General features: G+C 46.8%; 1 protein-coding gene across 12 annotated transcripts in view; it reads right to left on the bottom strand.

Annotated features, from left to right (window-relative positions):
- The window catches only part of RBFOX1 (RNA binding fox-1 homolog 1), a 2,017,010-nt gene extending 1,999,104 nt beyond the window's left edge, over positions 1–17,906 (bottom strand). For 6 of the 12 annotated variants that reach the window (XM_034670397.1, XM_034670388.1, XM_034670394.1 and 3 more), the window contains exon 1: positions 17,626–17,904. In XM_034670397.1, coding sequence (XP_034526288.1) covers positions 17,626–17,835 — 210 coding nt within the window. In that variant the 5' untranslated portion in view covers positions 17,836–17,904. Of the gene's footprint in view, positions 1–17,625 lie in introns of all 12 variants that reach the window. The other 6 variants (XM_034670398.1, XM_034670387.1, XM_034670396.1 and 3 more) reach the window with 5 other exon arrangements.
- Positions 17,907–20,949: the final 3,043 nt, after the last annotated feature.

Below are 20,949 nucleotides of genomic sequence, written 5' to 3' on the forward strand. Positions count from 1 at the left end.
CCTCTCTTGGCAAGTTCTAGGCACACAGTTGTACCATACATGTTTGTTGAATGAACAGGAGACAGATGGCAACCAGCAGTTCTGGAAGTGCAATCAGGATTCCAGAAACTGTGGGTAGTTATCTACAAGACGTTGTGGCCAAATTTCTCAGTCTCACCATGATTTCTCCATCTCAACTCAAACCCTATGTGTGGTCTTTGTTACAGAACTCACGTTTATATGGACACAGGTGTGTGCTGGAGCCTGAGTTGCGTGGATTGCACAGAGCTAAGCAAATCCATTTAGAAAGCTCCATGCTTTGGTATTTCACTTGTGTCACTGCTCCTGGCTTCAGGAGAAGGCCTCCTCCTTTCATGTAAATAGCAAAGCCCAGTGCATGCACACATGTGCGCACATTCTCCTCTCCTTGGCTGACACTCTGAGAGGCTCAACTTGGGGGCTCTTCATGGTCATCTGACAGCAGTTCAAGTTAAGGTGATCAGGCTTTGTGCCAATCATTTGATTCTGAAAATCATTCCTCTTATGACTGATTTATAATGCTTTATTAAATTATAACATACACATAGAAGTATACACACAGAAGGGTGCACACACAAGAGGCCAACTCGATAAATTTCTTAACAAACTGAACATACTCATTTAATCAACACCCAGATCCAGAGACAGAACATTAAGACCCNGAAAAAAAAGTGTCTTTCATTCTTGTATAGACTGCAGGATGAGGGCTATCAAGGCACTTGCCCAGCAAGATCTTGGGTTCTGATCTGATTTGTGTTAGGGCAGTCATCTTTGATAGACTCCATGTCTCAATCATCTTTTTATCCTCCTCTCTTGGCAAGTTCTAGGCACACAGTTGTACCATACATGTTTGTTGAATGAACAGGAGACAGATGGCAACCAGCAGTTCTGGAAGTGCAATCAGGATTCCAGAAACTGTGGGTAGTTATCTACAAGACGTTGTGGCCAAATTTCTCAGTCTCACCATGATTTCTCCATCTCAACTCAAACCCTATGTGTGGTCTTTGTTACAGAACTCATGTTTATATGGACACAGGTGTGTGCTGGAGCCTGAGTTGCGTGGATTGCACAGAGCTAAGCAAATCCATTTAGAAAGCTCCATGCTTTGGTATTTCACTTGTGTCACTGCTCCTGGCTTCAGGAGAAGGCCTCCTCCTTTCATGTAAATAGCAAAGCCCAATGCATGCACACATGTGCGCACATTCTCCTCTCCTTGGCTGACACTCTGAGAGGCTCAACTTGGGGGCTCTTCATGGTCATCTGACAGCAGTTCAAGTTAAGGTGATCAGGCTTTGTGCCAATCATTTGATTCTGAAAATCATTCCTCTTATGACTGATTTATAATGCTTTATTAAATTATAACATACACATAGAAGTATACACACAGAAGGGTGCACACACAAGAGGCCAACTTGATAAATTTCTTAACAAACTGAACATACTCATTTAATCAACACCCAGATCCAGAGACAGAACATTAAGACCCCTCCTAGGACCCCCACTCCATTTTTAGTCACTATTCATCCTGACTGCCAACTGCCTCAACTTGTCTCACCTGATTCTGTGCTTTATGTGAGGCAGTGATTCTCAAATGGGGACAATTTTGTCCCCCAGAGAACATCTGCCAATGTCTGGGGAAATTTCTGCTTGTTATAAGTTGGGGGAAGTATGTTACTGGCAGCTAATGGGTAGAGTGCAGGGACGCCGCTAAACATCTACAATGCACAGGGCAGTCCCCCCAAAAGGAAAATATCCAGCCAAAAATGTCAATAGTGTCCGGTTGAGAAACCCCGATGCAAAGAGACTGATACACTGTCAATTATTTTGTGCTTTGATCAATTTTAACCCTCTGATTCTGATCATTTAATGGAAAGCAAAAATGTCATTTGGGGGGGCACCTGTGTGGCTCAGTCAGTTAAGCATCTGACTCATGATTTTGTCTCAGGTCATGATCTCAGAGTCACAACCTTAGCCTTCTTAAGATTCTCTCTCCCTCTGCCCCACCCCAACCCCTGCTCATGCACCCCCTCTTTCTCTCTCTCTCTCTCTCTCTCTCAAAAAAAAAAGTCATTTGGAGGCCAGGTAGAACCCCAAACAAACAAAAAAATCCGGAGCTGCTCACAAACATGGTGCCTTTAGAACTGAGCTTTGATTTCAATTCTTTCTTTTCTGACTTTTGAGTGATTTTTATAAAAATGGCATCCATTGGTCTCAAGGGCCTAAGATTCCCACAAAGCTGAGGTTCACATGGGAATTTTACATACACCCACACAGGTACACATGTCATTTACATTCAGACACCCACCCACAGACACACACCCCCAGAGACATACACACCACCAAAGACCAAGAATGAGCTTCATGGTCCCAGGAAAAGTAGAAATGCACCCTTCATTCCAGGGAGGCATTTACTTGTTTAATTCAGACGCCAATGGTCAAGCTGTTGTTGAGCCCAGCTCTTCATCTTCCCCTTAGGAAAGAAAGATAGGGTTTTTTTTTTTTCTTTACTCAAGAATATAGATTTAAAAAACAAACATTTCTGCATCTCAAAGCAGGCTGTACTTCCTGAGCTGCACATATTGATCAGCGTTTTATTGTCAATTTTCTTTTAGTTGAAGTGGAAAAAAATATAATCTAATTATGTGTTTAGTGACAGTTGGGAATCAGTCACACTAAATCCAACTGAGTGTGTCTGCGTGATTGAGGTGTTTAATTTGGGGACAAGGACGCAGACGCATTGGTCGTGTTTTAATGTAATTAGTACAGAATACCCCCAAAGGGCTGAAATATCACAGCAGCACCCAAGCTCATTCTGAGGCAAGAAGCTATTCTGCCTCTAGAACTGAGTCAGGCAGGTTTGTAGCTGCATGCACCATTTAAGCCGTAACGTTTTATCAATGTCTCTTCAAGAGCCCATGGAATGTAGACTAGGAAAGACTAAAATACTCCACATCTTGACTATGTTTCTATAAAGGGAAGTAACCTGGCCCTGTAGATATCCTACACTGTGGCTCTCTAAGCTGCTGATTCCAAGATTTTTTTATTTCATAAACCAGTAAAATATTTTTTTAATTTGGGAACCAGCAAAAGGTTACTTTTTGGGGGTGAGGGAGGTAAGAAAGGACTTTTGTGAACTAACAATTTCATACACACACACACACACACACACACACATATATATGAAACTACCAATTTCACCATAATCAGTCAAGCTAAATTAGGTGTTGCTGCAATAACAAGCAACTCCTAAGGAGTTGTTTTTCTCACTCATGGTACATGTGTATTGCACATCAAGGAGTAGGGGGTAGAGGGGACTCTGTTTCCACATTGAACTTACCCTAGGGGTTAAGCTAATGGAAGTTCCATCACCTGTCAGGGCGGCAGAGGGAAGACGGTGCTGGAAGACCATGCACTAGGAATTGATTTCTCCAGCCCAGAAGTGACACACTGGTTTTTGTTCAGTAGATGAAGTACCCCCATCCCCAAACTCAATCCTAGTTATTCACATACACTTTTACAAGGGATCAGATAGTACCCAATCCACAGGAGAAATCAAAATGGCCTCCATGGCAGTGTTAAACGGGAAGTGAAAGCTTGAGTTCAATTAGCTGAGGATGACACTGAAGCATTTCCCAGGAAAGCTTTCGGCAGCTCTGCCCATCCATAACCTTGCGCATTTCAGGGTAAGGCCTCTGCTTAAGCTGAACTGGGCTTCCATTAGAGTAAATCACATTGACTCACAACAAAGGCAGATGAAGGACAAAAAGATTCTTCTCTCTCTCTCTCTCTCTCTCTCCCTTACACACACACACACACACACACACACACACACACACCCCTCCCTTAAGGCTGACCCCATTCAGCAAGCAGTGCCCCTCCATTAAGCACCTGGAAATCTTGGTTCACTGATGCAAACATGAGCAAGAGATGACCCTAACATCAAGGAGCTTACAGACCAACGGGAAGAAACAGACTTCAGCGCAAGGGTAATACAAGATAGAGGAAGAGAGACAAACTTAAAATTTGAGCAAAGTATGCACTGAGGACTGTTTCCCAAACTGGGTCCCTGTCCAGAGCCAGGCCAGCTACATGAGACTCACCTGGGAGCTTTTGTAAACATAGATGCCGGCTGAGCCCCTAAACACCAGTATTTCTGGAAAAGAGCCCCAGAAATTGATATATTTAATAAATACCATCCTGCACGTGATTCTGATGCTCTAAGGGTTGGGGCAATATGGAACTATGGAAAACACCAAAGAAGGCACTAAAATGAACCCACAAATGCTGACTACTGTGTTGACTACAGTGTCAGCATCTTGTGTGTATGATCCCAATACTTAGAGTAACCCTGCAAGGGAAACACTTGTGGGACTTGACTGTGGGCTTTGTTGGTATCAGAGCCAAGCACCTAGGATACTGGAATCCTGCTCTGCTGGTCACCCTCCCCGCACAGGAGCCAGGTAAGAGACCTCCTCCAAGTTTCAGTACAACGTGTCCCATATTCTAACATCACTTGGAAATGTTAAATAACCTGCTCAGGTTCTCAAAGTTTGTAACTGACAAAATCTGGGGTTCAAACCCAAATCTGCCTGACTCCAAAGATGTTTCCACTTGCTTCAACCCTGGAGCCATCCTGGTTGTGGAGATGACAGAATCCACCCAACCACATTTGTTTTTAGAGATTGCCTAAGGAAGCTCTACAAACATTTAGATAAGGGCTGTTTCTGAAAGAACCTGAAGTTGTTCTGCCATTTAAGACCTTACATAGTCAGGGACCCAGGAGTCCTGTTTCTGCAACTGACTTAGTTTTCCCTGTAAAATAGCAGCAACAATCTTTGACAAATTCCCTCCCCCAGCAGGGACACAGAGGAAGGGTTAACTCCATTGATATTTTGTATAGATGGTTTCAGGGTCAACGATGATTTCACAGGATAGAAAATATAACAGTCACAGAACACTCTGCATTCAAATAGAATGTTTTCATTTTCAAAAGGCCCTCTATTGCCGGCTAATCTTATCCTCATGGCAGTCCCAGGAGAGAAGCAGGCTTGGTATTCCTGACCCCACTCCATAGACAGGAGACGAGACACAGCCCTCCCAGATGTCATAGAGGGAGTGTGATGATGGGTGAAGGCCACTGTCATTGCCAGCCCCTTCCCCTACCTAATAACCACTCCCAGATCTTGTGGACTTCCAGCAGAGGGTACAGGAGGGCTGGGTCACATATCTCTGCCAGTGGGGAACAGGACCTAACACTGTAAGCCCTGGTTATTTGGTAACTGTCTGGTATCTCCACGTGAGATGCAAACTCCTACCTACCCTGCAAGTCTCAGCTGACATAGCAAATCCTCACAGAACATTTCCCTGAACCTCCAAGATTGGGCCAGGGTCCCTCATAACTGTCTGGCCTTCCCCTACTACAGAATTTATCACCTACAGGTTGCATGGTATTGAAATACATACCTGCCTTATGCTCACCATGTTATCTGCAGCACAAAGATTAATAATGAATGGTAAAACTTAATGTCTGTTTTGTGTGAATGATACACTTTTTATGTGGCCTCTTATTTAATCCTCACTATATCTGCAATAGTAGGAGCTCTTAAAAATCAATTGTCAAATGAGAAAACTGAGCCACAGAGAAATTATATAATTTTCCAAAGAACCCAGCTAGGACATGGTGAAACTCAGTTTGAGCCATGGAGTCAGATTTCAGAGCCTGTGTTCTTAATCCCTAGAGTCGGTGCCTTCCCAGAATCTACTAGATAGTTAATAAGTCTTTGTTGAATAAATGAATGAAGGTACAAGTGGATGGATGGATGGATGGATGGACGGTTGGATGGATAGACGGATGGATAGGTGGGTGGGTGGATAGATGGGTGGATATTGGTGGACAGATGGAGAGATGAATGGGTGTGTGGGTAGATGGACAGTGGGAGGGAGAGACTTGAGCAGCATTGTTTGCCAGTTATTCAGGGTCCTCTAAAAAACCAAAGGAGTTCTCTCCGCCTGCAGGTGGGTGGGTGAGGGGGCTTGCCCATGAAATACCCCTCATTTTGGATAGTGCCCAGCCTCAGTCACTGCTCTCTGAACACTCCCTTTATTGACTAGGAAACTCAAAACTTTCATTGATTATTAATGCAAATTAGAGCAATAACTGAAGGTTGTTGAGCTGATGACAACTGGGCAATCAATAATCAATAACGTGGTTGTGTCACACTGCTGCCATTCCAGGCAAGTGCCACTGAAGGGCATTTTAATCTCTCCATCAAATTAGGCAGGCTCACCAAGTCTTCCCCAACTATGAGGAGAAGGAGGGGCTTATCAAATACTCACAGTTCACCCTGGCAGGCTCAATCCCTTTCTCTACCTGGGCCTGACCCTCAGTTCTGAGACTGCTTCAGTCCTCCAGGTCAGCCCTTATTTCAGCCTTTGGATTGACCCAAGTGACTACCTTCCCATCAGGTATCTTCACCTTTCAAGGCTTTCCTTCAGCCTGGCCTTCACCAAAGACTAGAATCATTGTTGACAAAATCCAAGTCATTCCTAGGTAAGGAACGGGTATAGGAATCAGGCCTCAGTTATGGAATCAAGTTCTAAGCCAACTTAAAGAGGGAAAAGAACAGCTATCAAGAGAGGCAGTGTGGACTTTACATAACTGAAGCTGGAGAAGATCAGGGGGCCACGGCAGACCACAAGCTAAATATGACATAAACTGTTTTTTACAAAATTGTAAACATCCATTCTCCCACACTGATAACTGTACTTCAAATACTAATAAGGCCGTTGCTAAGGACAAGTCAGAAAAATGGTGCGTTTTATGAAATACAGGAAGAAGGCTCATAGACAGGTACATTCCTGACACCATCTACTGGAGGACTCCTGGGATTTTGGTTACATGTGTTCTATGTGTTCTTTCTCATTTCTGCTGTTGGGGATTTTGGTTACATGTGTTCTATATGTTCTTTCTCATTTCTGCTGTTGGGGATTTTGTTTACATGTGTTCTATGTGTTCTTTCTCATTTCTGCTGTTGGAGAGCTGCCACAGTGCAGTAGTTAATATTATTAATATTAATTAATATTAAGTGACTATATAACACCAGGCAAATTATGCAATTTTCCTGATCCTCCATTTCCACATCTATAAAATGGGTATGCTTCGTTCATTAATCAAATTCTATCTGAGCATATGGTAAACACCAGAGACAAAGGGAATCAAAACTAAGCATGGCCCCTGCCCCCTGTGGTGATTAGTACAGAAGGGGTCAATTATTCATCAAAAAATCATGCCCAAAAAATAGGTGGCTATAGTTGGGCCTGGACCTACAAGAGAAAGACACATGATACTATGAGAACAGATATCGGGAATTGGCTGTGACTGAGTCAGTGTAGCCAGGCTTCCCCTGAGACAGTGGTAAGTCAGCCTGCAGACGAGATGTTTACCAGGTGAAGGAGGGGGTAGAAAGAGCTTTCCAGGCAGAGAGAGCAGGATGTGCAAAGCCCCTGTGGCAGAAAAGAGTATCACAACTACAGGAGCTTGAAAGAGACTAGCAAAAGCAAATAAACATGCAGATAATCATAGCACCCGGCTCACAGAGAAGTTGCAAGGAAACTGAGACTGTCTATAACAAATTCAATAAATGACTAAACATTAATTTCTTCTGAAACAGGAAGGACAAGTTTCCTTGGTGGTATTTCCCATGAAAGGCTGCTATGGACTTAGAGGCTGCACCGAACATCCTCCTTGACAGCCACTCAGCCAGCTGGACACAAATGCACCCTCAGGTTTGTTGATTTCAGTGGATCAAATACCAAGAACCACACAGAATTTGCAAAAGGGTCAGAAGTCGCTTCCAAAACTATGGTTGGTTTCTACTGAGAGTCTTTCAGATGGAAATTAAGCAGCTCTTCACCAGTGCTGGAGAGAAGAGCCTCTTGCTGCCTGAGAGGAAGAGCTGATGAATCAGGCACACTGGCGGATCAATCAGCCCGCGTATGTGAACAAGTTTATGGTTGAAATGAAGGGCTTTATTTGTTTGGCAAAACACGATGTGGTTTAATCGCCAGGAGGGAGGAGTGTCTAAAGCGGCAACACAGCGGCTGTTGGCCAGGGTTTTCTAGAAGGGGGAGGTGGTGAGGATGAGGGCTTCCGTTTCATCTGCAGCCCCTTGCAGAGGGAGCTGGGGAAAGCTTTGCAGCCATCTGCACGGTGTTTACATCTCGTCTGGCTGGGCAGCTGTGCTCCAAACAAGGGTGGATGGGGCAGCTTTTGCCCCTATGTTTGGGGACAGATGGGAAGGAAACCAACAGAGGTAACAGGGAGACAGAAGCTAGGGAGAACTGCCCAGACCTGAGGGATTGAGTATCCAACCCACCAGTCTCTAGGCCACTAAAGCAGCCCAGGAGGGTCTTCTCAATTGGTCCCCATCCTTGTGCCTACAGACAGTCCCTCAGATGGAGACACATCAACACATACTGACAACCCCACACAGAATTGCCAGATGTAGCAAGTAAAAAGACAGCACACCAGTTCAACTTGAATTTCAGATAAACAACAAATTGTTTTTACATCCCAAATTTTGCACTGGGATATAACTATACTAAAAATTTGTTAACTGAAAGTCAAGTTTAACTGGCAAAACTAGTCTCACACAAACACAACCTAAGACTTGGAAACTTACAGAGAAATACACACAAACACACACGCCTTGTAGTGCTCAAAGTGAAGGAGAAAAATCAAGAGCCAAAATGGGGGTCCCCACCCCTCCATGCCTCCCTATCCTCTGTCCCTGGGCTCAGAACAAGCCAAGTCCCTGCCAACTTAGGGCCACTTGGCACCTAGGTCCAAGTTGGGAATGGAGGTGCCCTGATACAGCAGGATGTTGACCAGCACCTGCCCAAGCCCCAGTTTCTGGACTCTGGACTGAAAAACGTAGCAAACTCCTATGGGCCTTGGGAAGTACGGGAAAGGGACAGGGGGCTCTAAGACTAGAGAATCACCTTGGAGTCCTCCACCTGGAGACCTAGTGGGAGATCTGTTTCCTTTGGTCTGCTCTCACTGCCTCTGCCCCAATCTCTGTCGCTGCCATTCAGTCATTGGCTGAGCATTTTCTGAGCAGCTACTAAAGGCCTGGTGCTAGACTTGGTACTGAAGACACAGTCCCTGGTCAAACCACAGTCTGGCTTATTTAACACTCAGCAATGACCCCCAGCAATTGTCTGAATGTGCACAATAAGCCAAGCATGTGGAAGTGATGGTTACTTCATTGAGGCCTCCTAGCAGCCCAGGATGGCAGCCGTTATTATTATATTATTATCACGACTTACCTTTGAGGAAACTGAGGCCAGAGAGCTAAAACAGCTTGCTCAAGGACACACAGGTAGGGAGTGGCAAAGCCTGAAGGAGGCAAATGCCAACTTTGGAACTTGCAGTAATATCACCAAGAATGTTTGGGAAAGCAAACTTTCCCTCCAGTGTGAGGCCACCTGCCAGATCCGGAAGCCAGAGTCGCTGCTGGGGGTGGCACCAGGTTGTGGACTGACCTAGGTGAAAGTGAGACAGAGAATGCCACTCTGGCCAATGCCTTTAGGCTTTGGGGGATGACCCCTGTAGAGGATGGCACCATGTAGAGCCTTAAGGAGCTGGCATCAGGGGAACATACTTAACCAGGACGCAGATGCAGCACTGCTCACCCTCTGACCTGGATATCCTGTTCCTAGGAACATCTTACAAAAAATACAGGCACAGAGCATCAAGTAATAAGTGCTGGAATATTCATCACAACACCATTTGCAATAGGGAAGAAGCAGAAACCATTCAGAGATCTATCAGTACACGGTTGGCCTAAAGAAAGTACAGTACATCCACACAGCAGAATAACTGTCCTGAAAGGAAGGTGGAGTCCAGGTTCCAACATGAAATGATGTCAAAGATATACATCACTGAGTTAAAAGGAGGCTTTTCCAAACAAAAAATATAGCATTATCCGATTTTTATTTTTAAAAAGATTAAAATTAAACAATTTATGTGCAGATATACATGCTTGCATACACACAGAGAAAGGCGTGGAAGGACATACCTCAACCTTTCCCAGTGTTACTTCTGAGAAGCAAGATTGAAGAGAAACAGATAAAGGAAGAGTTCTGTCTTTAGTTTTCTATAGAGTGGTATCATTTAAATCCTTTACAATGAGCAAATAATAATTCGTATTTTTAATAAGCAGAACAAAAGCCAAAAAATTATACCCATACCATGTAGACTCTTTCACCCAGCCTGATTCCTACACACCAGGGCTTACAACTCCATCAGGTCGACTTAGAACACAGAACCAAAAAGAAAAATGAAGAACGCAGTAGATTTTCCCTCCCGGGTACCTTCCAATTCAAGTGAGCAGGTTTCCAAGTCACAAAGTCTTCCTTCTCCAGACACACGAGACACAAGCCCCAAAGCAAAGGCACAAGCCCTGTCCAGGTTCTCCAGGGCAGAGGTCTGAGGTGCAAGGCAGATCTGTACACAGTCAGGGATCATAGAGTCCTGGACAGGAGGAGGCACAGAGTCAAGGAGACCCTCAGGGTAGCTCTGCATTCCCCAAAGACCGCCAGACGTGCAGCTACACAGATCCCCCAAAAGTCTGTTTCTATGACACCCTGGAACACGGTGAGAGGAGTCAGAGAGAAGGAAAACAAGCAAAATCCAAAAAGCCCAGACACACCTGGACTACGCTAAAGGTGTCTGCTCTTCTGTCTTTGGAAATGCCAGCTTTCTCCTTTGTGCCTTCAAGGTCCTTGCTCCGCACTCCAGCTCTCCTTTTCTCCTATTTGCCTCTACCATCCTTTTGGAGCCTCTTCCCAGCAGCTTTTCCCAGGCCCCCTCACGCTCTGGGGCTGCACTCTCAGACCTCTAGCCTGCCTGGGACTCCCTCTCCAGCTGATGAGGTACAGGGTGTCAGATGTAGCCAAGATTCTTTGGAGAAGCAAAGGCTGGAGCCCTGTGGGCTCTGAGTAACCTTACAACTTCCTGCTGGGGCTGAAAAGAAGGGAAAAGACCAGTCCCTCCATGGAACAGCCCCATGAATACAGGACTCTCAGCAGCCTCTGTAGACCTGTGCTGATTGTCAGAAGTCCTGTCACCTCCACATGCAGTTGCCTGCAAGGAGGGCCATGCAGGAAGCTGTGTGTTGCTCAGAGAACAAAAAAAGGAAATTAAATGCACCAGCTGCTTATTAGGAAGAGCTTTTGAGGCAGACACTTAAATATGCATGCCCAGACATTATAAAACTTCTGGGGGAAATGTTAATTTCAATAACCTGAGTTCTTGTCTTGCGAAAAACATCTTTTTCTCTCTCTTCTTGGTGATTTGGAAGCTCTGTACCCCAGACTCAGCACCAAGATGGCTGACCTCGCTGGATTTGGGCAGTTGTGCAAAGTGGGACCCCAAACACTTGATAGGGACCCATCTCAGGGAAATTCTTAGGAAGGGAATAAGTCGCTATTCCCCACCCCCCTTTTTTGTCTCCCCCATCCAAAAACTGCATGATGTTAGCCTGGTGCCCTGTCACAGGGATGAGGAAAGCCCACTCAGAACCCTAGTCTGCCCCTGACACCAAAGACCCATAAATTTGAGAGTGGGGCACCTGTTGCCCTCTCCTTTGGAGTCCTACAAGTTGAGCACATTTAATACAACCCCTCCTCAGAGTTGTACATATTTCAAGGGCGGCTGTACTCACACCCTCATGGGACACCATGTAGGTGCAAAGCCCCTTAACCTGAGACTCTCAGGATAAGTATTTTTGGCTTTGTGAGCCATGCAGTCTCTCCCAACTACTCAACTCTCCCATTAGAGCAGGAAAAGAGCCATAGACAATATGTACATGAATGGGTGCAGCTGGGTGCCAATAAAACTTTATTTACAATCACAAGCAGGCGCATGGACCAGAGTCTGTCTCTACCACTACAGTAGGGTCTCCAAGAGAACAGGAACTGAACCATCTTGTAGACCAGCACCTAGACCAGCACCTGGCACAGAGGAGCTGCTCAAATACTTGAAGAAGGAATGAAAAGAGCCCTCAGTATAGAGAGGTGAAGGTCTCCTAATGGCACCATCTTGTGCCAGGAAATACTGCCAGGGCAGGGCTCTCCACCAAGCTGGGTTTTTTCCCAAGGTAATATGGAAAAGTGACAGCTGCGTGTTGTGAGGAGGACAGAAAGCTCTGGAGTCATGTGCACAAACTATAGTTTTGCAAGACAGTCAAGACCGTGAGTGTCCCATCTTTCATTGCACACACTCCAGTTGGGTGCTGAAATGCCCAGACTTAGGAAGAATCCTGGTACCCCCCCCCACAACCAGCCTCCATTAAAATTCCAGCAAGAGCCCATGCACATGATATATTAAATCCAACAGGCTCTCTTCAACACAACCAACCTTCTCCCTTCTCTCCTGTCTGTGGAGCCACATGTCACCTGCTTGATTCTCCTCTGATCCCTCTCATGGATTCTTCTCCTATCATCATTAAGATTTCCTTGGGCTTATACCAAAGCCCCTCCTCTTGCCCCTCCACTGTTTTCCCCAGTCAACCTCAAGTGTCCCCATAGCCCCAAGTACCATCTACATTGATGACTCTCAAATCTGAATCTCCAGCCCCAGACCTGTCTATCCTGTTAGACATTGTCACCTGGGTCTGAGAGCAAACTCAGCCAGAGTCCAAAATCAAATTCATAGTCTTCCCTGCCATTCTGGAGGTCAACCTGACCCTGCCTCTTTCTCACTGCCATACTAAATAGATACTTAAGTCCTTACTGTAACTCATAAGCTTTCCTCTGTTCAGGCATTCAACTCTACCCACTACCATCACCACTATCCCAGCCACCACATCCCTGGCAGAGACCCCTGTCCCAGCCCCCAAACTGGTCTCCCTCCTGCTCCTTCAGCACCAAATCATGTTCCAGAGGACACAAAGGGACAACAACCATCTCAATGAAATGAAAAGAATCAGGAGAACATTTGCTCGCAGTCTGTGTCTTTCCAGCTGAGAAGCCCAAACCACACTCTGGTTTGCCAGCCCTGGGGTTAAATATTTCTGAAATGATTGAAGCTAAGGGCTACACAGCTCACAATCCAAAACTACTGCAGGCACAGAGATAACCTGTCTCCCCAGAATGGTCTGAATCATTCAGTATGTGGCCCATACCTCTCTGTTCTCACTGAAAGAAATGCCCTCCAAGACTTCTTCCTCCTTGGAGGACCCTTCACCAAATTGCACCCCACTTTTGGCCCTTAGAGGACGAGGGAACCTCCTACAGTTTCTCACTTGCACACTGTAATCCTCAGAAGCTTGCCTCACAAATTATAGGAGAGCCCATGCAACACCATGTTCCGGTGGGTGGCCATGTCTTCATGTCAGCTTGAGAGATCGTTGCCAGGGAAATATCTATATCTCGGCAGAGAGAGCTTCAGCCCTGTGGAGCCCAGCTGTGTTCAAATGGGAATCCAGAAACCCAGGTGTTGATCCAAAAGCCCTGTCATGGCAAGACAGTTTTGGAATTCTCCAGCGTGGGAGTAAACTGAGTGCCACCTGCTCTGATTACCCACACCCCTGCCTCCCAGAATCCGGGAACCAGAGAACCAAGGAGGAAACTGGAGTGAAACCAGTGAGTTCCATGAGGAAAGCTAAGATGCTACCCGAATCCAATCTAAGGTTCAGGGGGATGATATTCCTTCCTTGCACCTCACCAAATGGATAAGGGGATGGAAGACAGAATCTGACCCACCCAAATAAGTAAAAACGGAATTGACCATTTGTTTTGTGCTTTTCTGTGTCTAAATGCTATGCTAAGCCTTTTCCATTTATTATCTTGGAACTGTATTAAATGCCCACATAACCTTCCACTGAGGTTTATCTCACTATCTCCATTTTATAGATGAGGAAACTGAGGCCCATGGAGGTTGTATAAATTTCCCAAAGCTACATAGCTCATAAGTGGCACAGCAAGGACCCAAACTTAACACCTACTCTCTGAAACATTTTTGCAAGTATAAACTAGTGGCTTTCAGACAAGGTGATTTCATCTGCGTCCTTCCCAAGCCCTAGACATTTGGCAATGTCTGGGGACATATTCAGTTGTCACACTGGTGATGGAGAGGCAGTATTAATAGTATCCAATGGCTATAGGCCAGGGATGCTACTAAGGACAGCCCCCCACAACAGAAATGATCTGGCCCCAAATGTCACTAGTGGCAAAGTTGAGACACCCAGGTACAGACCTTCACTAGTGAGAAGGGAAAGACCTGCAGTCTGGACTCCCCTCTATAGGGGGCCCCCTGCTGATGATAACCTCCCTATTCTGGTATCAACCCTGGGGACTCTTGAATGGGGATTCCATCAGGGGATTTCAGCTCTGCCCAGCACACCTAGAAGTCTATGCTGAGTTTCCTGATCTTGAGAGAAACTGAACAACCAGCTAATATTGATAACCAATTACCTAGAAGAGATTCTTCTCTCCCTCCAGGAAGAGCTGCAGGCCAGACTCACCCTGGGGTCACTTTAAAGGAGTCAATAAAGACTCTGGGAGAATTGGTTCTTTGATACCTTCTCAGCAGCCCTGGATCAGTCCTCACTAGGCACATACCCTCCTCCAGCCACACCTCCAACAGAACTCTGCACTGAGATAGCTCCTGGGGCCTCGTTTTACCTCCTAAAAGCACCCCACAGCAACCACCAGAGGAAGCAATCCCCTTCCCCTTCAAGGCAAAAGCCAAGCCTGGGAGCCACTTGGAGGGACAACCAGTCACATGTAAATCTCAGCCATCCAAAGCACCAAACCCAGTGATGGGAAAGGGTATTTTATCCTTTAAAAATGTCTAGATACAACATGGACAGGGAGGTGATGCCCATGTAACTTCTGCAGAGAAAAGCCCAAAATGATCTGCACCTAAAAATAATCTGCTATTAAAGAACAAGCATGTTTTTAAAATATTAGCCAAGCTAATGGTCTACACAGACAAAAATTTCACGAAAAAGCACTCCATTCTTCTTGATCCATTTGGAATGGATCATAGTCTGTGAGTAAAGAAATGGGCTCTCAGAGAAATAGCTGCTGCTCCTGGCACCAGCCCGAAACTGCTTCCTGGGTTCATTAAAGAGAATATTCCTACAGAAACTACAAAGAAGGAGAAATCTATCTGATGGGCATTCTGGGCAGCACAAGCTTGGCCAACCTTTAAACTTAAAAACCAAGACACCATCACTACGAAGGGCCACTTCCCCCAGAAAATCCAGGTGCCCCAAAAGGAGAAAATTGGATTCAGATTCAGGAAAGAAGGACAGTTTCTGTCCAGTTATGACTTAATCCTTCAAACCATGAGATCCCCATTTCCCCTTGTGAACCAGAAAGTTCAATGGGGTTTCTGCCTTTTAAAAAGTTCATCACCTGCCCATAATTCGTTAACCTTCAGAAAGCATTTAATATAGAGATTCTGTTCTAAGCCCTTCATTTCTTGTGATGCACCCCCAGAACCAAAGATGACAGCAAGTGAGCTGCATGGAGTGAATTTCAGTCCTAAATCACATTTATTGAGCACATACTATATGCCGGGCTCAATGCTAAGTTCCATGGATAAACTTTACTTAATCTCAAGGACAATAACCCTATGAAACAAGGCCTATTGACATATACATTTCACCAATGAGGACACTAAGTCTCGGAGAGGTTAAGTAACTTGCTCTGAGTCACCCAGCAAAGGAAGGCCAGAGCCAAGACTCAAACCCACATTCCTACATCCCACTACATTTGGTCACTTCCTTGTATTCTCATATCGTGGTCTTTGGCACAGTCCCAAGTAATGAGGGAAGTGATAGTTAGAGAGAGGGGTTTCTAACAGTAAAGTTTCACAGCACGGCACTGCCCCCATAATCATGTTTCTGACCCAGGGCCTCTCCTCTCACCACACTGCGACACATCCCTCTCACTCTTTCCATGATGTGTCCCAATAAACCTTCCATAAGGATTATCCTTCTCCTGGCAGCTCAGAGAGAAATTCACCTGGTTCTGGTGTCCAGGTGGCCCACAGTCTGAACACAATCACAACCACAGGGAGGTGAAATCTCTGAAGCAACGCCTGGGAGCAGCCCCATTCTGGGTCAGCTGGGCTTTGATGCAGCCTGGTGAACAGAGGCAGGCTGCAGCTGCCTATGTGGATTTAAGAAAGAATGGGAACTCTCTCATGGGGCTCACTAGCCACTAATCAAATTTTTAAGACAAGCTCAGCCAAGCAAATGGGCAAGAATAAAAACATTTGGAAAAAACAAAAAGGTCAATGCCATTATCCATTAAAAACTCTCAAGATAGCAGCCCTTGCCATGAGGACGGCTGTCCAGTCAGCCCTCATCTGTCCTCCACACTCATGTGATCCCCAAATGTAAGGTCAGGCAGGTCACAACTGGAAGATTTAAGAGAGGAAACAGCGGGAACCAAGGGGTCAAGCTGGCCACTGAGCTCCATCCCACATATGCCTAGTGACTCACCTAACCACTCACATATGCAACAAAACACCCTCACACGTACCCTCAGCCAGCAGGGACCACAGCCAGGTAGCACCTGAGGGGATGCACAGAACTTTGCCTCATTGTCCCTCTCAGAAAGAATAAGGAGAGGAGAGTGACTTTGGGGATGGAAGCCACCTGCCTCCTCTCTCAACTCTCACTGCCCAACCACAATGGGGAGCAATGACAGGAAGACGCAGGGCAGGTGAGGGCATGGGGTGAGCTGCTACCAGTCCACATGCTGGCAGGGAANGAGGAAACAGCGGGAACCAAGGGGTCAAGCTGGCCACTGAGCTCCATCCCACATATGCCTAGTGACTCACCTAACCACTCACATATGCAACAAAAACACCCTCACACGTACCCTCAGCCAGCAGGGACCACAGCCAGGTAGCACCTGAGGGGATGCACAGAACTTTGCCTCATTGTCCCTCTCAGAAAGAATAAGGAGAGGAGAGTGACTTTGGGGATGGAAGCCACCTGCCTCCTCTCTCAACTCTCACTGCCCAACCACAATGGGGAGCAATGACAGGAAGACGCAGGGCAGGTGAGGGCATGGGGTGAGCTGCTGCCAGCCCACATGCTGGCAGGGCAGGGTTTGGCAGAACCTGTGCTAGGGTACTTCCCACCCAAGCCCCTTACCCGGTGAGAGAAACACACAACCAGTAAAGTCCCAGAGAGACACCTTAAACAGCACTGCCCAGGAGGGAGCTGAAGGTTGAGGGGTGCTCAGAGCCCTCCTCCCCTCACCTCCTTCCCCTTCTGGGGGCCCCCAGGACACAGAGCTTCCCCTCCACCTTTTTGGCTAACCGCAGAACCCACGGGTCTCCCAGCCAGATACGACGACGTCGTGGGAGAATCAGCAAGTCAATGCTACATAAACAAGAAGGGGGTTGCCACCAACAACCAAGCATCTAGTTTCTCAGGAGGTCCCCACGAGCTGTCACACCGCGCCTGCCCGCAGGAGTTGCTGCCCAATTATCAACTTGGACCTGACGGCCGACGGGGAGCATCGTGCCCACCCCACCCCACCTCTAACCCCCGTCCCTCCTGCACCCCGCTCACTTACACCTCTGCCTTCGCCACCTGTCTGGGTGCCGGTCTCTTCCCTGCCCAGACGTGGCGCGTCTTCTCCTTCCTCCTGCGCTGAGCTTCCTCCCTCCAGCCCCAGCTTCAATCTCTTCTCCTCCGGAGGGGCGTCCTCCTCCTCCCGCCTCTGCCGGCCATCCCTGCCTCTGAGCTTGCCCGAGTCTTCGGGGCTGCCAGAAGGGCTGGCCATGGCTCCAGGGGGCTCTGCCTGCACTTGGGGAAGAGAAAGGACTCCGCAGTCTCCCGAACCCAGAGGCCTGTCGGTGGGAGATGGGGCTTCTGAGCGCGGGCTCGGTGGGTTCGCGCGGCTCGGCTCGGAGCTGGGCTCCTCCGTGGACCACTCCTGTCTCTCTGCCGCCCCCTTCTGGCTGCTCACGCATACCGCAGGCACGCGTGGAAGAGGCCTGCGCTCCTCTCACCTGCCAGGGGCCAGGCCCGCTCTGGCAAAGCCTGCCCCCCGGTTGCACCCCTATGGTCTCCCTGACTAAGGAAGGGAGAAAGAACGGACAGAGGTCCACTTCTCCAATGCCCCACAAGAACGGACATCTTGGTCTTTGGTACTATTCTGCATCTTGAATGACTTAGAGGCTGCTCAGAACAGATCAAGAATTTGGCCGGGAGGGTGACGGGCTTAACGCAAAGACACCACCTTTCAAAGCTAGGCTTACCTATCAAGGATATTTATTTAGCATCACTATGGGCCAACCACTGCCCTGGTGGAGAAGATTATAACAGTGATCACAGCAGGCATTATCTCTTCACAGGTGGAGCCCAGTACCTGGTGGGTAAAGTGTTGATTGATTGACATTGTCAACGGGTCAAAGGGCTGCAACAAAGGACTACAGAGAACAAGGGAACCTAAAACAAAAGAGCCTCAGAAGGCCTGGGGCTGGGAAAGGGGCAGAGCCAATGAACACTGACTGGAAATAGATAAGATGAACAGCTCTAAGCCAGGTAAACCATGTTCCAGCAAAGGGAATAGCATGTGCAAAAGTCCAGACAGGCTGGGAGGAAAGCAGCAAGAAGCCTGTGTGGCTGCAGCAGGATGGGTGAGGGAAGAGAGGTGTGGTGGGTAGAGAGGTTGCCGGGGACCAGGCATGCAAGGCTGGACCAGGTAGAAGACCGCTGCAGGGACCCAGCACAGCAGCAGTGCTGATGGACAAAGGGAGGAAACTTTGAGAAATATTTTGCAATGATGGATTGATAAATCTAAGTGTGCCCAACATGCCCTTAACATCAACGTGGGATTCCCTCCTCAGCTGTGTTAGTTGAACCAGAAGGTATTTTCTGGATATTTAAGTGTTAACACCGTGTCCAGGGAAGGCTGAATGAGCGCCAGGCTCCTATGTTCCCTGAGCTTCCTCAACCAAGCACTGCGATCATGCCACAATTCGCTTCTTCAATTTTTCCCCCACTGAGTTCCTTTACGCAGTCACTACCTCTGCCTTGTTCATGATTTTATTCTGAAAAGCTATCAAGGTGGGCGGCCCATAGTAAGTGTTCAAGAAACATTTGTTTCATGAGTAAATGGATCTGCTCCTGCCCAGGGTTTTGTGCGCCCTACATCTTCCCCTTCTTGATCCAGCCCCTTCCTCTTTCCTCCATCTCTTCCCTTCCCACCAGCACAAATAATTCTCATAAACATGGGCTTTGAGGCCTTCTTATATTACTTATATCTAAGTCTCATAACAACCCTGTTATTATCCCCAATGTACAGAGGTGGAGACAGAGGTATAAAGAGGGTAAGCAACATGCCCGAGGCACATTATAGTGGGAACTGCTGCCACTGAACTGGGAAACCTAAATGCATTAGGGTCATTGGATCCCAGGGTGGCAGAAGCCAAGTGGCAGCACTCAACAGCCAAAGGCAAAGTGGACAGGGTTAGCATGGACAATACAAAGCAGAAATCAGGATAGTCCGATATGCACAGAACTATGACACTGGCAAGTTGGTCATGGTATCCCTAGCAGTAAAATAGATGGGAATACTACTGAATTCCTACTGATCTGAATGAGCAGAAGAATTCTAGGTCAAGTGAACAAAAGTCTAACTTGAATCATAAAAGCAGAGTCACGACCCCTCAATCAGGTCCCAGACTTGAGCCAGTTTACAGACCCAGGGAGGCTGGGTCCCCTTGAGGAAGGATCTTGGTACACTGCCGAAAATTTTATAATGTTAATCTTTTTTCCAGCCTTCTCCAAAGGTACCTATGGCCTTTTCCCAGAGTGACTGCATTGAAGAAAAGGAAAACAATCAGACATTTACAGGATCACTGGACATGGGCTCTAAAACAACACTAATTCCAGGATACCCGAAACATCAGTGGGGTCCACCAGAGTAGGGCTTATGTAGGTCACATGACCAATAGAATTTTAGCTCCACTGTCTCACTGTGGGCCCAATGGGACTCCAAACCCATTCTGTGGTTATTATACAGCGATAGAGCTGGGATTCAAACCTAGGGTGTCCAACTGAGAGACTGTGCTCTTAACCACAAAAGAGTCTGAACACTTCTAGGAAGAAAGTATAATTTATGATTCTGGTCTCCACACTTCCAGCTTGGCCCAACGTTATAGTGTCAACCCCATGTTCTGCAGCATTTGAAACTATGCAGAAAAATTAGGGACAATTTCAAAATTAGGGACAATAATCAAAAGGTTACAGGGCCTGACATCAAAACAAAGGGCATGAGTTTACCAAGCCAGTGGAGCTAGATCCCCCAGGGACCACTCTTCAACTTTCCAGCAAATTGACTAGATCAGCTGTTGATCAAGGTGAGGGAAAGGCCAGAACAAAGGTAAGTCCATTTACACTCACCTGGGAAAGTGGCTGGCCTCAGGCAAAAGCAAGTCAGCACTGCAGAAGTGGTGAGGGCAAGGGATGTGGGCAAGGTCCCCAACATCACTGGCTATGGAATATAAGCCTGCTGTGGTCAGCCAGCTCCAGCCAGCCAAAGGTAAGCAGGGTGGTAATGGGGAAGCTCCTGTGGTAGATCTCAAAGATGCCCAGATTCTCACCCTTCCACAGTGGGGTTTAGAGGGCAAGTTAGCTCAGCTGGGACTCTGGGGACAGAGTTTGACTGGGGTTCTGCCTAAACTCTTAGCTGCATAACCATATGCAGGGAAATTGCCCTTTGGGGGCTTTGGTTTCCTCATCTGTAAAATGGGCATTAACAGTACCTCATGGGGATTATTGTGAATTGAATAAAATTGTGCCTACAAAGCTCTTAGCATGAAACACAATAAGGGCTCAAAAAGAAAGTATATCATCTGAAACTAATGTAACATTATATATCAACTATACT

This window comes from Ailuropoda melanoleuca, chromosome 10 (assembly GCF_002007445.2).
Source record: "Ailuropoda melanoleuca isolate Jingjing chromosome 10, ASM200744v2, whole genome shotgun sequence".
Classification (NCBI taxonomy): Eukaryota; Metazoa; Chordata; class Mammalia; order Carnivora; family Ursidae; genus Ailuropoda; species Ailuropoda melanoleuca.